Source organism: Prinia subflava, chromosome 3 (genome assembly GCF_021018805.1).
Source record: "Prinia subflava isolate CZ2003 ecotype Zambia chromosome 3, Cam_Psub_1.2, whole genome shotgun sequence".
Lineage (NCBI taxonomy): Eukaryota > Metazoa > Chordata > Aves > Passeriformes > Cisticolidae > Prinia > Prinia subflava.
Window position 1 is genome coordinate 44,617,485 of NC_086249.1, and position 18,426 is coordinate 44,635,910.

General features: G+C 43.2%; 1 protein-coding gene across 8 annotated transcripts in view; it reads left to right on the forward strand.

Annotated features, from left to right (window-relative positions):
- The window catches only part of CAB39L (calcium binding protein 39 like), a 61,726-nt gene extending 43,638 nt beyond the window's left edge, over positions 1–18,088 (forward strand). For all 8 annotated transcript variants that reach the window (XM_063392082.1, XM_063392083.1, XM_063392081.1 and 5 more), the window contains 5 exons: positions 2,062–2,230; positions 6,028–6,087; positions 7,637–7,702; positions 8,353–8,496; positions 16,178–18,088. In XM_063392082.1, the coding sequence (XP_063248152.1) occupies positions 2,062–2,230; positions 6,028–6,087; positions 7,637–7,702; positions 8,353–8,496; positions 16,178–16,357 (619 nt within the window). In that variant the 3' untranslated portion in view covers positions 16,358–18,088. The remainder of the gene's footprint in view (positions 1–2,061; positions 2,231–6,027; positions 6,088–7,636; positions 7,703–8,352; positions 8,497–16,177) is intronic.
- The last annotated feature ends 338 nt before the right edge of the window (positions 18,089–18,426 follow it).

The following is an 18,426-nucleotide window of genomic DNA, read 5'->3' on the forward strand; positions in this document are numbered from 1 at the left end:
CTCACCATGGAAGAATGATTCCCTTTATACAGAAATACATTTCTGCTCTCAGTCTTGCCTCTTTCAAACTCCACAATAAGTGTTTTGAAATACTTCAAGGCCATTGTTTCATTTTCTAGTTCTCTCCAGTATTCACTCTGTGGGGGTTTCTTTAGGTTGTAAGTTCATCCAAACAGAGAAGGACTCAGTAGTTTTTTCTGCTGTGGTAATACATCAGCATAGAGCACTAATTGCTCATTAAAAGTGATTTTGAAACACATTTCTATCATTCCTGTTTGGTGGCTTTGTATGTAAGTGTGGGTGCAAAGGACATGCTAGCTATGACTGGGCAGCCTGTAAACTTCTTCCAGGCTTATTCCGGGCGCCAAACCCAACTTCCCTCGCTTATGTGAACAGCCAAAGGTCCATAACCCACTTCCAGATAATGGAGCATTTGACTAAGAATGATTCTGTAGATACTTAATGTTTTTAAAAGTTATTGTGCTGGAAACAATGTAATTTGCTTTTATTCCAACCAAAATATTCATTAGCCAACTATTAAATATTTTCCTGGCTGCACTCCTAGGAGCAGCTCTGCCTCATTTTCTTTAAAAATTAGTATTCCTGTTAATGGAGTTGATGCCTCAATGGGAAACATCAGTGAAGTTCTGCTGTCTGAAGAGTTAGAAGTTCAAGTTTGCAAATGCTTCCCCAAACAAAAACAAATACGGGCTTGAGTGCCTGCATTTCCTTGGGGGTGGGAAGCTTCATTTGCCTGTTTGGAATAGCAATCCATTTTTCATTAAGCCAACTATTGTTGACAGCAGGTTGAAGAATGCAGCTCTGGTATGCTTGCAGAACACTACCATTCTTTTCAATTGCTTGCTGATGGTAAATTTGAGGGCCCACTCACTTACAGCACAGATGGCATTTTGTGTTTTTCTTCCCTTTTCTTTTTATTGTATTTCTTTTGGCCTAGTGATAGGAATTAATTGTGCAAAGGAAAAACGATGCTGATAAGCTCTGGGTGATAATACACAGTTCTGATATAGTATAACCAGTTTATTGAAACAGAGAGTGCTTTCTGTCCCCTTGGACTTCAGCACTTTCACATAATTTCTGGCAGACTGCTGCAAGAAGTTCATTTTAAGTCCTTCTTGACTGTTGGATTTCATCCTTTTTGTTGTTTAATGTGTTTCTAACAGTTTTGTTTCAGATTAATTTCAGCTTTAAATAAATCAAGACTTCATAGAAGTGGAAGATGATCTGAATTTCCTCCTCCCTCCCTCCCTCCCTCCCTCCCTCCCTCCCTCCCTCCCTCCCTCCCTTCCTCTCCAAGGGCAAGACGTGTGCTGGCTCCTGGCTATTGCAGTGCATGTGCCATAACAGGATTGTAGCTTAGGGAATGGATGCTTGTGTCCTGTACACAGCCATTGCCCCTGCAGAAGAGGAATTGAGCAGAACTCCTCCTAAATTGCAAAAAAAAACCCCAAACAAACAAAAAACCCATCAAAACAAACAAAAATTTCAGAGCTACAGAAAGCTTAATCCTGTGTCGACTGCCTGGAGAGACTCTTCCTACCTTCCTCATTAATGCTCCAGAGTGATGTTCTCTAGAAGTGGAGTGGGAGGTGATGGATGGTCATGAGGTGTTACAGTTTTCTTGGATAAACTGAGGAGCTCAGAATTAAATCTGAAAAGGGAGGTTGTTATACTCTACTGGCTGTGCTTTTTCACAAATCCAAAAGGGTGAAGGAGCTCTGTGGAAATGTTGCACACTCCCCACGGTCTTTCCACAGAGAGGAGGTGTGGTGCAAATTTACACCAAAACGTGTTTTAGCTTGGGAAGAGAGAGGTTTGCAATGAAAAATTCTGGCAGCTTTATCTGTGTGTCTGCTCCTGAGCTTTGGGATGAGGTCCTGCAGCTGGGTATAGCACTGTGGCTGGGAGCTACTCTGTGTGTGTGCTGTCCCTTCTGGCATGTGTGTTCCCTGTGCTATGAATTTCCTTGTTGCTAGAAAGGTGCCTGTTTATCTTTGTTCTTCTATGTTTTGATGTTTTCTGTTTCTTTTCATTCTCCAGATATGAATCCCCAAATATTGCCTTACGTTGTGGAATTATGCTGAGAGAGTGTATCCGCCATGAGCCCTTGGCCAAAATCATACTATTTTCAGAACAGTTCAGAGACTTTTTTAAATACGTGGAAATGTCAACATTTGATATTGCTTCTGATGCCTTTGCTACATTCAAGGTAAAGTATTCAGTATGTGCATCATAGTTTGTGTCAAAAGCAGCACTCCATCAGCAGTCATCACTGAGCATTGTGTTGCTTTGAACTGGGTGGCTTTTTGATTGCTCAGTTAACCCTTGGTCTGATTGTAGCAGGATTCACAACAGGGATCAAGTCTGCAAAGAATCTTTAGAGAAATGTCAATCTGTATTTAATTAACGTTCTTTACCTTGATAATCCATGGTCTTTTATGCTACCATTTAAAACTCAAATTAATTACATATTACCTACAGTTCTTGTAAAATGCATAACCTTTTTCTCTCCCTACCTTCCCCCAAGACAAACCCACTGCCCATCATGACCATACAAGTAAATAGAAGGCATCTTTTAAAACTAACATTGGAAATCATTGTAATTTTGCTGTCCCTTCTGAGCTCAGAAGTCACTGTTTGCCACGCTCAAATGACCGCACAGAGACTGGAAACTGAGAGAGAGGACAGTAGGGCAGAAAAGTCTGCCCCTTGTTTATTACATCCTATTATATACTTCCAGAAAGGTGACCATCGATTGGAGGGTGGAATCCCACCCCCCATCCACAATTGGCCAAAAGGACTGCCAGACAACCTTTTCTTCTGGAGAAGAATGCAAAACAATGGCAGTATTTACAAAAAACAATCTCCTGTTTACATGAGCAGAGCGTGAGAAAGTGAGAACTTCTACTTCAATATGAATGCTCAGAAAACTAGGAGATCTCATGGTGACACTCAGCAGTCAAGTTTATATTAATGCCAAGCCCACTGATTCTTTCACAATGTATTCACAGTCTTATCACCCATGGTTCAGTGTAAGGACTGTAGTGCTAAAAGCTAAGTAGGTGGAAGCACTGCATAAGCTCTGTCGAGTGGAGCCTACTGTGTAGAGTTTGTGTTATATTAAACATGAGCTTGGGTGAAGTTGCCAAATTTCTTGGAGTCTGGATGTGAGCGTCATCCTTCCCACCAGGTGCTATTACAGTCCTTGAGCAAAAAAAAAACAACCCAAAAATTTGATGCCTGTGAACTTCATACACAGAAGATTAATTTATTTCTGAAAAACAGTTTAAGAAAGCTGAGGGAAAATCTTTTTAGTTAAAGACTCTTCTAAATATAGAAGTAACTCCTTTTTTTCTTCTATCACTGAGCTCCCTGCTGTCATAGAAACACATTGTTTATTCTTTCCTTTCAAAGCTAATTAGAACATGATTAGCTAGACCTCAGGAGTAATTGTAAGGAATGTTAGAGCTCAGCTCAGTGATTCAGCATACACTGAACCCTGGCTTTTTACTGGTGTTTACTAACCAACCGAATGGGATGAAGATTTGCATAATGGAGATAACGTTGCATTCTTCAGTAATGAGTTGAGCAGGATTAGCAATTCAAATCACCCTTTAATCAATTGCAGCATCTTTCCCTTATTATAAGTTTCGCTGTTGTGGTGTCCATTAGGTAAAGACTATGAAATTCAAAGTAGCACAGAAACACAGGCAAGGTATTAAAAAAAGTGCAACATAACTTAGATATTTAAATCTTCTGTTTCTGGCAGTTTACCCTATGCTAAGAAGAATATTTGTCTCTGGCCAGAAAAAGTGCTCCTTGACTCAGTTCCCAGCTCAACAGAAGAGATTTGCATCTTCTCCCCATGTCCTGCTTTGAGCAGGAGGGAAGAGTGTGTTGGTGGTGATGGGCAGTCTTCACCTCAGCCAGGAGGCAGGATGGGGACAGGGGTTGTTAAGCTCTGGCAGGGACTTTAGACTGCTACAACCCTCCCCCAAAAAGAGGGGTTGATGTTGTTCGCAGATCTACAGCTGTAGAATGTACTTCTGTCCCCTGTGAACTGAGAGTATTTTTAGTAGGATTTAAAAATAGGATTCTACATGCACTGGAAAGAGAAGAGTATGAGGGCAGTTCATCCTCAGACAAAGGACAGAAATCGCCTTTTAAAATGCTTGGGGGAAATGTATAAATGGCATTTTTAGTTTTTTTTTAAATTGCCTCAGCACCTGATACATGGTCAGTTCTGGAAATAAACCAGCTGCTCGTCTCATCTCCTGTTTGTCTGTTACTCTGAATAGCTGGAACAGCAAAAAGTGATGTGGAAGTGATTGAATCATGAAATATGGAGCTACCTCATCCCTAACACTGAAAAAATAAATGCTGTGATTGTTTGCTGGCTGGATTACTGAACGCACGTTTTTGTTTCTGTTGTCCCTATGTTGGGTTGCAACTTGAGTGTCTGGTTCAGAGCTGAAAGCCTTGGATAGTCTATGCACGGGAGGAGGGCTTAATTAAATGTGCATTAAAGTCTGAGGATATTTATAGTAGGGAAGCATTGGAATTTTTTATGATCTGGAGATGTACTTCTTAATTACAGTTATCCAGGTGCACTGCAGAGAGGAAACAGAGCTATTAAAAATGCAGAGGAAAAGGGCTTGTATTTCAAGGTATAAGCTGGCTGTGGAGGGTGCAAGCAGCAGTTGGAATAGGCTGACTGAACACTTCCTTGTCATCTCCTATGAAAAACTCATTTTGGATTATATTTCATTTGTGCCCACTATTGAATGACTTGTACTTGCCTCTAAGTGCCCTGCATAAAAGCTCCTGAATCACATGTTTCTCTTTAAAACTGCTGTCACTGCAGTCCTGCTAAATGAAGGGATGTATTTAAAACAGGCATGGAGTTTTGTAACACACTGCTTTCCTCTTATAATTGATGGTAAAAATAAATTAAAGGATTAGTATGTAAAGGATTTCTTTTCTTTATGAAGATGTGTCTGTCCATCTGCTTGAGCTCCTCATCAGCTTCAGTCTCTGCCTGGGTAGGGAAACCAAGAAAAAGATTATGAAAAAGAAACTGATTCACTGAAAAATATCAACTTGAATGGACTTCATCAGGCATTTATTGTGATCAATATTATGTTTTAAAAGAACCAGCAAGATAAAAATCATACGTAAACGCCTCACGCTGGCCACTCATTTCATAGCTATTCATCCAGTAAAAAGACTCAATTTCTTCTGGAGCTGAACATTTGCATCTCTGTCACTGAGCGCCAGCATCCATTCCCATTCTGTGGGAGGGGTTCTTTTAATTTGAATTGGAATTAGTTGGTCTTCTGGAATGGGAGGCAGTCTGTCCAGCTATCTGAAAGGTCCACTACTGCTTTGTGTCAGAAAGTCAACCTTAGGCAAAAAAAGCTCTACAGAAGGGACTCACCCTGCTTACCTGAGACTCCTTCCAGGGAAGGCAGTGGAGCAGGTGGGAGCCTGGATGGCTTAGCTTAGGTTGGTGTCTAGCTTTCATTATTCAATAGATAAATGTATATACAGTGGCTGAATTTGAATTTTCCTTGTATTCTTGGAGATGAGCAATAGCAGTTCAGCCTTAGCATCATTCCCAGTTGTGGGATGGCATGTAGATCACTTTTGGCTTGGAGATCGTAGCTCCAAGATTCCATAAAGAGTCAGTTTAATTTCTTTCTTTTCCCCATCCCTGTTTAATATGAGTACTGTGCACTATGACCTATCAACAACAAGAAAAGGTGAGAGGGAAACAGGAATAAAAAGAAAGAGTATTAGAATAAATAGAGTTCTAAATTTATTCTATTAGCATTATATTACCTGAATTCTCCCTAAAGTCCTACTAAACACATAATGAATACAGTGTTGTCTATAGAAATAATGTTGTAAATGCCTTCTGGTCAAAAGTGCTGAAATACATTTCAGAATCAGGGAACAATCAAAGGCACTCACTCTCTCAGATAACCTTTCTCTGCTCTTCCCCAGGACCTGTTAACACGACACAAATTGTTGGTGGCAGAATTTCTGGAACAAAATTATGATGTAGTAAGTACCAATGCTGAAAGACTTTTTTAAAAAAAATCTTTTTATGCTTGGCTGGAAAAAATGAGCAGGGGGTTTCGTGCTCTGCATAAACTCCTCACATAGAACTGCAAAACCAAACACTGCTTTGTACTGGAGCAGAATCCACGCTTGGCCTGTGAAATGCAGATACTCCCTCTGCACACACCCGGAGACACACACCAAGGTTTCAGGAGAGCTCACACTTAAGAGCAAGTTTTATTTCTTGCTGTGTGCATCAGATCTCCTCAAGTGTGAATGGAACTGAAACTTTGCATGTAAACAGATCATGGGAGAAAACTGTGCAGGTTTAAAACAGTTTTGTGATATCCCAGCACAGACGGGGTCATACCGGTGTTATTTATTGTTCTTTGGGACAGAGGAGAAGAGTTACTGAAACAAGTTTTAGCATTACTGGAAATTATATGTACCTAAACGAGGGACTGACGTCTGCGTATTCCCGTTATCTTCCTAAGGCATTTAGTCCCTTAGTTAGCTGTAATTTTTCACTTCGATTTTTTGGCTCCTTTTTGGACCAAATGTGGGTCAGAAAAATTCCATTTGATTCAACTAAAATTGGACTGATACAGATCATGGAATTAGACTGGGGGTTATGTTTTCATGTTACCTGAGGTATTCTTTTATTTCATTGCCAAAAGGAAAAGACAAATTTCTTTCATTCTGGTTACCATGAAGGCTAAATAAAGAGCAGGCTTATTATTGCTGAGTCACTAATGCAGCTTAGCTGGAGCAAAGTGTCTCTGCTAATCTTTTCTCCTAATGCTGAACTGCACTGGAACAGTCCCCATTCTACATTTATTTGACATTTTAAATTTTTAAGTATCAATTGCCCAAGCGAGGCTTTTTTTGTTGGGTTTTTTTTTTTTTTTTCTGGTGACTGTTGGATGGCAGTGTTGATGTTTCCCACTTGTTTGGTAGATAGTTTGAACATATTTCAGCCTTCTCTCTCAGTCCTCCTGAGCACAAGATCCCCTTGGTCCATCCCTGCAAAATCCAGCATGCACTTTGCGCCTGGTGACCCTTGCCGGGCAAAGAGCTTTAAGGAGCGAGGGTGCTGAGGGCAGGCGAGGTGGCACCTCTCAAAAGGAGCACTTGGGATGCCCCATCACCATTGTGGGGTGTTGTTTTAAGTCACACAGCCAGGCATGACCGTGATGTGTGTGAGTGGATGTCATATGCTGGACCCACATGTCCTGCTGCAGAGTCACCCTTCTGTAAGAGAAGGCTGTCCAGGCACTGGCTTACTTCTGTCCCAGTTGGCTCACACCAGCCCTACTCCATCCAGTCCATATGTGGTATTCCCCCACTGCAGCACTTGGAAGAGGAGTGTTCCTGAGTGTTAATTCACTGCATGATAACCAGCCAAGAGAAAAGGCCACAAGAGCTGGACCTGGCACTGCAGTGAAGTGTTAGAGGGTGGCTGCAGCCACTGCTGCTCCTCTGGGGTGAGAAGGACCAAGGGAAGGGAGGATGGACATGAATCTGATGCATTTGTGTTTTCTCGTTACTCTAGATCTTTGAGGATTATGAAAAACTCCTTCATTCAGAGAATTACGTAACAAAGAGGCAATCTTTGAAGGTAAAGTCTCTCACCACTTTCCTGCTAAATTTGTGCTCTGTGTAATGCAGAATATCAAGGTGCATGTAGGGTAATGGAGCAGCCATTTATCTGTTGAGAGAAGAACTAAGGGCTTGTGATGCTGTACCTGGAATGCACAAGAGCTCAGTGTGTCTTTTCTTTCCTGGAGCTCTGGGGAAGCACAGGGCCATTTCTGTGGAACGAGCGCGATCACTTCTCTGAGCTCAGATCTGTGCTTTGATTCAGAGCGTGGGTTCCAATGAACTCGGCAGTAACGTGGCAGTCTCTGGTGTGCCACATGTGACATGGCCTGCACATGGAAGCAGAGGGGGGTGTGAATGTCACATGGGAATGAAATGACGGTGTCTTTGTGAGACAGCTGCACTACACCTGCTTTTGTCCCAACTGCTCACACCAGCCCTATACACACAGCCCATATGCAGGATCCCTCTCTGTAGTATTTAGAAGATGAGCATTATTGGGCATAAAGTAACCCCCTGCATGATAAGAAGTCTAGTTCCTTTTTTTTAAACTTTGTGACATTGAAGCCTCTTAAGCAAATATTGAAATAGGCTGCTGCTTTCTTTGCATTCAAAAATGATGTGGTGAACTGAAAAAAAAGTGGGGTTTTTTGCTAATTGTGGTTACAGCTTCTGGGTGAACTGATTCTGGACCGACACAACTTTGCCATCATGACAAAATACATCAGCAAACCAGAAAACCTGAAGCTGATGATGAACTTGCTGCGAGATAAAAGCCCCAACATTCAGTTTGAAGCATTCCATGTGTTCAAGGTGAGCCAGTGAGTTGTAGAGGTGGAAAACTTTCTCTTCTCCTCATAAAAATGTCTTTCAAGATGGAAAAGAAGTCCAGAAAAATAAGGCAAAGGTTGGGGTTTACAGTCACTTGCAGTGTTTGAGAGTGTCATAATTGAAAAGGTTTCTATCAATCAACCTCTGATTTCTGTTTGCTTGCCTTCAGGTGAGACCTAAAGCAGCATCATTTTGGTTTGAGCTGGGGGTAGTCAGTCAAGTAGCCATGAGCTACAGATAACAAAATACACAACTTCTAGATAGTATCCAAGGGACCTTCTCCCCACTTCTGGGTCATTTTACCATGTAATTCTGGGTAAAGATAAAAAAAAGGTCTTAAAACTCCACATTAAGATTAAAAGTAGGTGGTGCTGGTGCTGGGCATCAGTGCAAATGCAATATGCTTTTAAAGGTATTAAAAATCTGAGCTTGAAATGAGCTTTATCCTTCCATCATTTGGCAGTGACATTGATGCAGTGTTAAACAATTACCAGACCCAACCAGTGTCCCTTTTTTCATGATGATCAATGTTAATAAGTTAGAAGTTTACCATTTTCCTATCAAAAGAGTTCTCTGCTCTGAAACAGAGTGAGTCAGATTGTTATGCAAAACTAACTCTAATTTGGAATGAACATGTTCATTCCAAACTATAAATAGAGTTGTTAACGATTATCAGAAGTGGAATTTTGAGCCTCTAAGGATATCCCCTCCCTAAGCTCTCTAAGAAGGATACCAGAAAACACCAAATGACTGTGGAAAGAGGTTACAACACCCTCCACAAATTCCGGGTGACTTGTTGAGTTTTGTACTTATGCCATTTCTGATTTGGAAAAAAGCTTTCAGATCTTCAGTGTGGAGACTTAGAGAATGTGCAGCTTCTCCAAAAAGCTTTTAGTTTTCTAAAAGAAAAAAAAAAAAAGCACCTTTAAGGAGGATTAAAAGAAAATTCTGTTAGTGAAATAAGCAGCTTGGTAAGCTGTTCCCTTGCTGACTTCTTCCAGTCAACTGAACCACTGAGAGTAACTTGTATTCCTCCTCTTTATCAGGAGGTGTGTGGCTCCAAGATAAGGAGCAGTCTGGCTCCAGACACTTGCAGCCTTTGAGATGCCAGTGGGGAGAAGGTATCAGAGGAATAGGGTTTCTTAGCCACTCTGTGAATAAATGTAAGATTTTTATTTACGAAAGACATGAGTTGCTGTTCCTGAATTAATTATAGGCATGGACCAGGCCTTGGGAATGGCTGATTTCACTTATTTTAGGAGGCATTCAAAAGGACTTGGAATAATGTAAAAGGATTCCAGTGTCCAACCATGTCACACATTGCTGTTCCTCCCATTCTGCCTTCCCACTCCTCCCTTCCACCATGTTGCATCCCATTGCCAGTTAAAATGGAGATATTGCAGGCTCATCCTTGCCTGACCACTTGCAGTTGCTGCCGTGTGGATATAATGCTTGGACCTTGGAGTGCCAGCAAAACAAACCATGAGCAACAGTGGTGCTGTGTTTCTTCAGTTCAAAGGGCCAAACTCTGTCCTCAGACACCTCCATGGGATGTTGTTGGTCTTTTCCAGTCAGCAGGGCCAAGCACTCCCATGGCATTCCTCACACTGCCTCACATGTGCAGTGCCCTTTGTGGGGGAGCTGCAGACTCAGAGCAGAACCTGATCAGCTGGAAATTGCTTGTTCACCACCACCAGCAGCCCACTGTGGAGTAACTGCAGAGGTGCAGCAGCTCCCCTTTTAGGATCCTCCTCACTGAGGATCTGGATTCCCTGGATGTAGCAGCATCCAGGTCCTCCCCAGGGGGAAGGGTCATTACAGGGTTTGCTACAGAAAACTGCATTGTGAATTAGCTTTGTAGAGAGGGTCAGAGAAGCTCTTTTCCCTCTGATTTCACTTCTTAAATTGAGTACGAACTTCTTGAGGACTACTGAAATCCTTACCTATTTAAGAGACTGGCTGTTTGTGCCCTGTTCTGCAGAGTCCCTTCCTCCTCTTTCTGGGTTTGTGTCTCTCAGCCTGGTTCTCTTGTCAGCTGTAATATTCCATGTTAATGTAACTGGGAGAGGAATCTTGTCCTCAGCTTCTAATCTCATAAATTTTAAACTGTGCCTGCGTTTTAAAAATATGCTTGCAAAATACCTATGCAGTCCTGGCTGAAATTACAGTAGACTAACCACAGCAATTTGGAATAAAAGGTCTGCTGAGAAGTGGATACTCACTGCTCTGTCTGAGCTGCCAAAAGATTTGGGTTTAAATTACCTGATTTAGATGTTTCACCAGTTAGCACAGTTGAAATGAAAAAGTGTTTGTTTTGTAAGCATCCAGATTCCAACACTCTCATGTCCCAGCTGACCCAGAAAAAGGCTTATGACTCTTACTCCCTGAGGCGATTTCTAATTATTGCAGATTTGAAACTGTAAGATAGAGATGAAAGTGGCGAACACTTCTAGTGCAAACTTATTTTGGAGGAACATTTTGTGGCTGAAAATGCCAATACCCCCAAGCTCTGAGAATATTTAAATCATCCAACCTACTGTGAGTGGGAAAATGAAGACAGAGTGCCCATTTGCAGTGCCTCTTTCCATTCTCCATTTAGGAGATGGTTGGTCTTCCTCCTAACTCCAGTCCCTTCTTTTCTTTTCCCTGAAAAAAAGTGGACCTTCTGCCTTGCAGCATCCTCCTAAAGATCTGCAGCTGCTTTGTAAAACTGGATGTCCCAGGCAATATATGCATAAGGATTACCCAGTATTTAATAATGAAGAAAAGCTAACACACCTCACCCCTTCCCTCCTCCTTCATAAATAATCCAAGGGGATCACTTAGAGTTGTAGGCTTTGAGAGTCACTGGTTCTTCTCTGCAGTGATTCAGTGGAGAGATGTCAGTCTCGAGTGCACACACTTTGGGGATCCAATATTGGGAAGGGCTCTCCAGCTCCCGTGGTGGGTTTGAGATATGTTCCATTAGTGGAGCCTGCTTTGAGTTTGCCTGTCTGCAGGGGAGGCTATATCGTATGTGAACATGGTGCAGAGATTCCTTTGAGCTCACATATTCACAAAGGGTAGGAACAGCTCTCTTGGATTTCACAATTTGCTGATTTTCAGGAAAACACCCTGCAGCAGTGAGCTGGGACTATGCAACTTTCTTGCTCTTAAGGAGACATTTAGCAAGATATATTTTACTGTTTAAATCTAAAAATAGAATGGGTACAGTGTGTTTTGTGACCTCAGTTTCATTTTTCCATTCTCTTCTGTGCACATTACGAGCTACCTCCTGCAGCTTGCTCTGCAAACGGCCTCTCATAATTTGACCATACTGACAGTTTGCTCTTGGTACGAAGCTGAGGCCGTGTTTGTGGGGATGTGTCCTCTCTGTTTCTGAGCTGGATAATCTAAAGGTTAAGGGCTATTATGTGAAGCACTGTGCTATAAGCAGCATGAACTGTGTGTGTTCTGTGTGTGCAGTGTCCTGACAGTGACATTGTGCATGACCCCAGAGTATGTCCTGAAATACTCAATCCAGGGCATCCTGTAATTGCTCTTGCTCTGCTGTTGCCCCAGAAGGTGGTAATGCCTGGTTATCAATTGTAAGGAAATAAGGTCAAATTCTCTAATCAAGTAATTCTGATGTTTGTTTGAAGAAATACATTAGGACTTTTAACAGAGAAGGTAGCAACAATTGCACTTAGGACAACTTTTGAAGCTTCAGAGTTGAATTTCATTCCAGGCCTTTTGCAAATCCTCATGAAATGGAGCTGTCTCTGTTTTGAGACAGCTATATTTAGAGCTGGAATTTTTATATGGGTGCTGTCTTCATTTTGGGTCTCTGTCTCTCTCATCTCTCTGAATTTAGTGCTCTAGAACATATATCCATTCATAATAAAACCGCAGGTGAAACCAAGTTCTCTGTGGTTTGCCCCAAACCACATTCATTTTAGTGGAAATGTTCCAGACAGCATTAATAATGTTTCTGGTTTTATGGATTGATCTCCTTCTCTATGCCAATACAGAGTTCTAAATAAGGGGGACCCTTTCTAACATAAAGTCTTGTGGTGGTCCTGCTCCTGGGCTCTGTGAAACTGGCCACTTGATACTGGCAGAATTGATTTTGTTTGCTTAGCCAAAGCACTGAATAACATTTCAGGAATTTTCTGGTCCTTGAACATGCTCTCTTTAGGAGTCCCTGTTGACACTGAGCAAGACTGGCAGTTGAGATGATCTTTGTTTGAATGTTCACTTTGCCAGTTTTGCAAGGGGCAGATTGTAATCTATAAATAATTGAGCAGGAAGATAAACAGGATGTGATGGCTTCTATGAAACTAAGTTCTTTACTATTTGCTGTGGTAATACCAGTGGTAGGTCCAATATGAAATGCTATTTATTATGTTTACCACCAACCTTCCAGTTCTGGCTACACAGCAGAGAGCTTTTACAAGAAGAATTATTTAGATTTTTTCATTTTGAGAGTCACCCTTCAGACAAATCTTATGGAGGCCTAATATTCAACAAATACATTGAAGGAAGATGTTCAGCACTTCAAGGTCAGGCCTTCTTTGATGGCTTCCATTTGCATTGTCAGCAGATGACTTCTGAACCTCTGGGTCCTGCCAGTGTCTTTGATGGTTTCTTCACCTCATCACCAAGGGGAAACTGAACTCCAAACCAAAAATTTCTTATGAAGATCTACAAATCCCTGCCTGTAGGCTTACATCCTGCTTTTCCCCAAGGCAGCTCATCCAGATGACTGGGGGCTTAGTCCAAATCCTGGAAGTATCTGGCTTCCATCAGCATGGTCACCTGCTGTAGGTCAGCACACAGGGAGCTGCATCCTGGGGCTGCTCCAACTGAGAGCATGAAGTGCTTGCACCCTCATCCAGAGCCGAATGTCCATACAAGGAGGTCTCAAGATTCATGTTCCCTAGATAAAGCAGAGACTGGAAAGCTGTGAAGTATGTTCAGATTTACATCCCCGAACCCTTTTTCTCTCAGTCTAAGGGAAACCAATGCATCAATAGCAGCGTATCAAAGTTATTTGCAAAAGAGGAGATGCTGCTCTCAGATGCTGCAGCTGTTGAGAGTCCCTCAGGTGTAGTGAGAGCTGTGAACTGGCCACCCCACCCACGGGCAGATGTGTCCCTGGTACCAGGCTGCCCTGTGAGTACTTTGGGAATTGTGCAGGAAAGTGGCTGCTCAGCAGGGGTCCTTGGGAGTGGAGGCTGTTAGTGTTGCACTTGAGAAATTTTAGGTGGCAAGTGGGAATAAAAAGAAACAGTTTAGGATGATAGCTCAGGGTAATTAGAGAAGGGCAAGGTGGAGGCCTGTGTGATAATTGTAGATAGTGTACTGTCACTGGGACCATGGCCTGGACACTGGATCAAGGAAAACTTTGTAATACACTTGAGGAGTGTTCACCCGGCATGGCAGAGGTTGCAGCTCTTTCTGCAGAGGGCAATGTACCTTGCAGCAAGGACTCCTAGGAGCAGCCTTGTAGCAATGTGGGATTTAGATGATGATTGCTGCTACTATTCCTAACAGGCCTCTCTTTTGGAAAGGCCACTTGGGTTGGCACTCAGGCAAAGCAGTCAAGTCCACACCACATACACACCACAGCCAGCTCAGCAAGAGAGGCAAGAAGGGCCTTTTGTAGGATAAATTCCAGAAAGGGTTTATTCCAACACACCGAAGGGAATCAGGGACAAAAGCCCTGGCCGTGTGGTGTGCACAGGGTTAAGTATGGGGTCAGGAACCAATGGTCTGAGGGCATGGGGCAGTACAAAGGGCAGGGCATAGGGCAGTGCCCTATAGTGGACATGGGGGCAGGCCACCAGGGATACCACAGCCAATGGGGAAACAGGAAAAGGAGAAACCATGAGAATTAGGGACGTATGGGGAGAGCAAATCTGGGGTAGATCACATAGTGTTGCGAGACACCATGGGGGAAGTCTTTCCTTTCAGTCTAGGTGGAGACTCTATGGTATATTCTTCCAGGGCAAGGCTCTGGGGATTCCCCTGAGGGGTTCAAAGCCTTCCAAACAGCCTGAGGAGGTGGGATCCAGAGAAGACAAAGGCATAGACAGAGATTAAGACTATTCTAGCATCAGGATGCCAGGGTTTAAAAGCAGATGCTTTGCATCACCTACGTGAAATCAAAAAGTACTTCTAGCTTCCTGTTTGGGCAGTACTCAGTGGGGTACTGTTGGTATGTGTCGAACCCTGCTCCTTCCACATGTTCCCCTGATGTGGCACTTTCGCGTCCTCTGATTTTGGAGTATGAAGCCTAGTGGTGGGTCCAGTCTGAACCCTGCCCCAGCCTTCACCAAGGGTTGTCTTAGGGACAAGAGGCTGTAGCACAGCCTCCCAGGTCAGAGTGTGCGTGATCCTCATCAGGTAGCACAGCTCCTCCCTGAGCAGCTGGATGTGGCTCAGGTTTTCCTGTGGACACAACCTCAGGGGAGACAAAGGGACCTGCGGAAGAGCCCTGGATTGGGAGGCAGCGGTGGTGCCGCCTGTGCTCGGCAGGACAAGATGCCATTCTGTACTGTCAGCAGATGTTTGTTTTCATTCTGGTTTGGACAGGCTTGGAGGGAAACTGGACACTTTCCAGTTCTGTCCATCCTTAATTTCTTCTCATCGGGTAGAGAATAACTGGAGTTATTTCTGTCGTTGCACAAGCGCTCAGGCGGTGTTTGTTGACCAGCCATGGTAACCTCGGCGCGAGCCAGATGTGGGAGCTGCTCCCAGGGTGGCCGGGGGCGCTGCACTCGTGTTCCCACTGTGAGCCCTGCGCCCCATCTGCCCCTCCTGACCGACATCTCCAGAGCCCCAGCTCTGTGGCATCCTGAGGTCCCTGAAAAGAGCCTTTCACTGCTGCCCTTTGCAACCTTAGGTTTGCACTTAACCCAGAGCAAATGTTAAAGAAACAGTGTCGTGGCATGAGCAGTCATGTTCAGAGCTGGAAAATTGCAGGTTTAGAGATTACTGGAGGAAAAATCAGAGCGTTGAAGAAGGCCAGCAAGCCCAGAGTGCTGGGCCAGCTGTGCCAGGTGAGCATCTGTGTCTCATGTCACCTTCCTGCATTGCCACCCTCCTCTGGTCAGCCAGTGCTGCAAAGATGCTGAGCACACCACAACCCTCCTGCTCCTGCTGCTGTAAGTTTCCATGCTCCCATGAATGAATTAGGCAGAGGGAAGTGAGGCCTCTGACATATTTTTCCAAATCAAAACAAATCTGGCAAGTCTAATTTTAGGCCTGGTTTAATATGGAAATGGTATCAATACTGACACAAAGCTGTTCCATTCTCCTGATAATTAGTTTCTGTGTATTTATCATGGGTGACAAGAGACTGAGAATTGATAGCTCCCTCTCAACAGCTGGGTTTACAGTCAGGTTTTTATCACCAAAGAGCAAAATTAAAGGGAAGCAATACCACATGCGGGCATGGATTTGCTTCAATTTGCTGTTGAACCAGCATGTTTGAACTCCTGTCTGACTGCCTTGGGACAAGGTGTGTAGCAGTAGAGCATCTGCCTGCCAGCCCGCCCTCAGCTGACTTGTTAGAAAGTAACCTATGGGGATGTTCTGACTGATGTTCCTCTGTCTGTCTCTCTCTCTCTGTCCCCACCCCCTCGCTGTCTCAATGTATCTGATTTTGTTTGCATGTTAGGTTTTTGTGGCCAGTCCAAACAAAACACAGCCTATTGTGGAGATCTTGTTGAAAAACCAACCCAAGCTAATTGAGTTTCTGAGCAATTTCCAGAAAGAAAGGACGGATGACGAACAATTCACTGATGAGAAGAACTACCTGATCAAGCAAATCCGAGACTTGAAAAAGCCAACGGCATGAAGAACTCCTGTTTTCCACTGTAGGCATTAATCTCAAATGTTAAGTTCCTCTGTGTCCCTTAAACACCACAATAGTGCTTGAGAAGGCACAGCAAGTGCCTGGTTTTTATTTTGTCTTTGTTCCTAGATGTCAAGAGTATAGGGGTTTTACATGAGAACTAAAAAACCAAAAATCTAGAATAATATATTATTTTTAATCAAGACTATAATTATTTATGTCAGTTTAGAATCTCTCTGTAATAGAAGCTGGTTTGACAGTTTTTTGGTTTTTTGTTTTTTTGGTTTTTTTTTTTGTTTTGTTTTGTTTGGTTTTTTTTTGTTTTTTTTTTTTTTTTTTTGTGCTCAAGAAGAATGAACCTCTTTGCTTAATTTTGTCAGCAAACTTAAGCACTGGCAAGTGCACAGAGCAGGTCTTCTGAGGACTGTGACATTGTTCCTTCACACCTGTAGTTGTGACTTGGTTCTAGTGCTGCACACACACAAGACTGTGAAAGAGTACTTTGGTCTCTGGAGTTGCTGCACTTACAGGTCAGGTTCTTTAGTCAAAACTACGGAAGATAAAAAAGCAGAAAAGGTCACGTTTTTGCTTCATTTTGTGTTCTTTCATCTTTTTTTCCCCTAGATCAGAGCTTTTCTATTCAGTGCTAGGGAACAGATGGATATATCAGCCATCTGAGCTGCTTCTGCCTAACTCCCATTTCCCTGTGTGTGATCTATCTTGTGCTAGAGCACAGGCTTTTCCTACCAAGCAGTCTCATGAGGAGCAGCCCCACGTACACGGTGCTCACATGTCCTGTAATGGAAAAAGGCAAGGGCAAGCCCCTCTCATCAAAGGCCATGCTGAATTTCCGATGAAATGATCCTGCACCTAAGGAAACCATCCATAGTCAAGAATATTGGGTGGTAGCCAGAGCTACTTGGCTGAATTGCGACAAGGGCTGAGCCTAGGCACCACAGTAAGAGGAGGGTCCTTAGTGTCTTTCCATTTGAATTGCAGTCTTGGCTGTGCGAGGTGTGTTTGAGCTGAGTTCAGCAAGGGAATCATGAAAAGTCCTCTGCCAGATCTGCTGCGTGGGCTGAGGTCCCTGAGCCTGCAGGTGCTGTCACAGCTGAGAGCATTTTCTGGATGCCGAGCCCGGGAGGCCCCTGAGCAGCAACAGGCACCAAAGGCCACCAGTAGTCTGGCATTTCCTGTCCTTGTTCACCCTGACATGAATCCAGGTGTTGTGTTAAAGTTGTAGAAGAGGAGGTTGTTGCACCATTAATGTTTTGAGTTTAATAAGCTCTGTGGTACAGACAGTGTTTCCCTGGTGTGTTTGAAGAGTTTTTAGGGTCTTTTGTTTTTGAACAGGAAAATGTTATTCTGGTGCTTTCTTAGGAAGAGAAGTTTGAGAGCAGGGAGTGGAAATTTCTTGAATTTTTCTGGACAGCCTAAGTTATGAGTTTTCCTATTTGCTGTAAGAAAGTTCTCTAGCTAAAACTCTAGCTAATGCTTCAGGTAATAGGTGACACTGACTTGTAAAAACAGAACAAGCCCTTTTCTTTCATTTAACTGTTGTATATTGAGGTGACTGATACTTTAATTTATGTGCTTTAGAAAAGGGAAGAAACAGAACAGATTGTGGTCTCATTTTTTTTTCAGATGTCAGATACACACAACAAATGTACATCTTAGTTGCCTGGAATTTAAAAAAAAATATTTACAAGCTATTAAAGGCATGATTACTGATCACCCTTTATTTCTGTCTTTGGTGTTTTTTTCTCTCTTGCCTTTCTGGATAGCCATACTCCATACAGTGCTAAATTCCTTCTCTCATTTGCCAGCCGGTTTCAGCAGATGGAGAGGGATGAGCACTGTCTCGGAGCCAATGCTCTTTGAAGCATCACCTCTGCAGCCTGGCTGCAGTCTGGCAACCCCAGCCCCAGCCCAGCTTAGCCTGGCCATGAGTCCAGCCCCACCCTGCGGGTGGTGTTTGCTGGCAGCAGTCACTTGCAGGTCAATAAGGGAGCGTCTCCGGAATTGCAGTCCTTGGAGCCTTTTAAGTCTGATCCTCTGAGATTTGGAGCCTG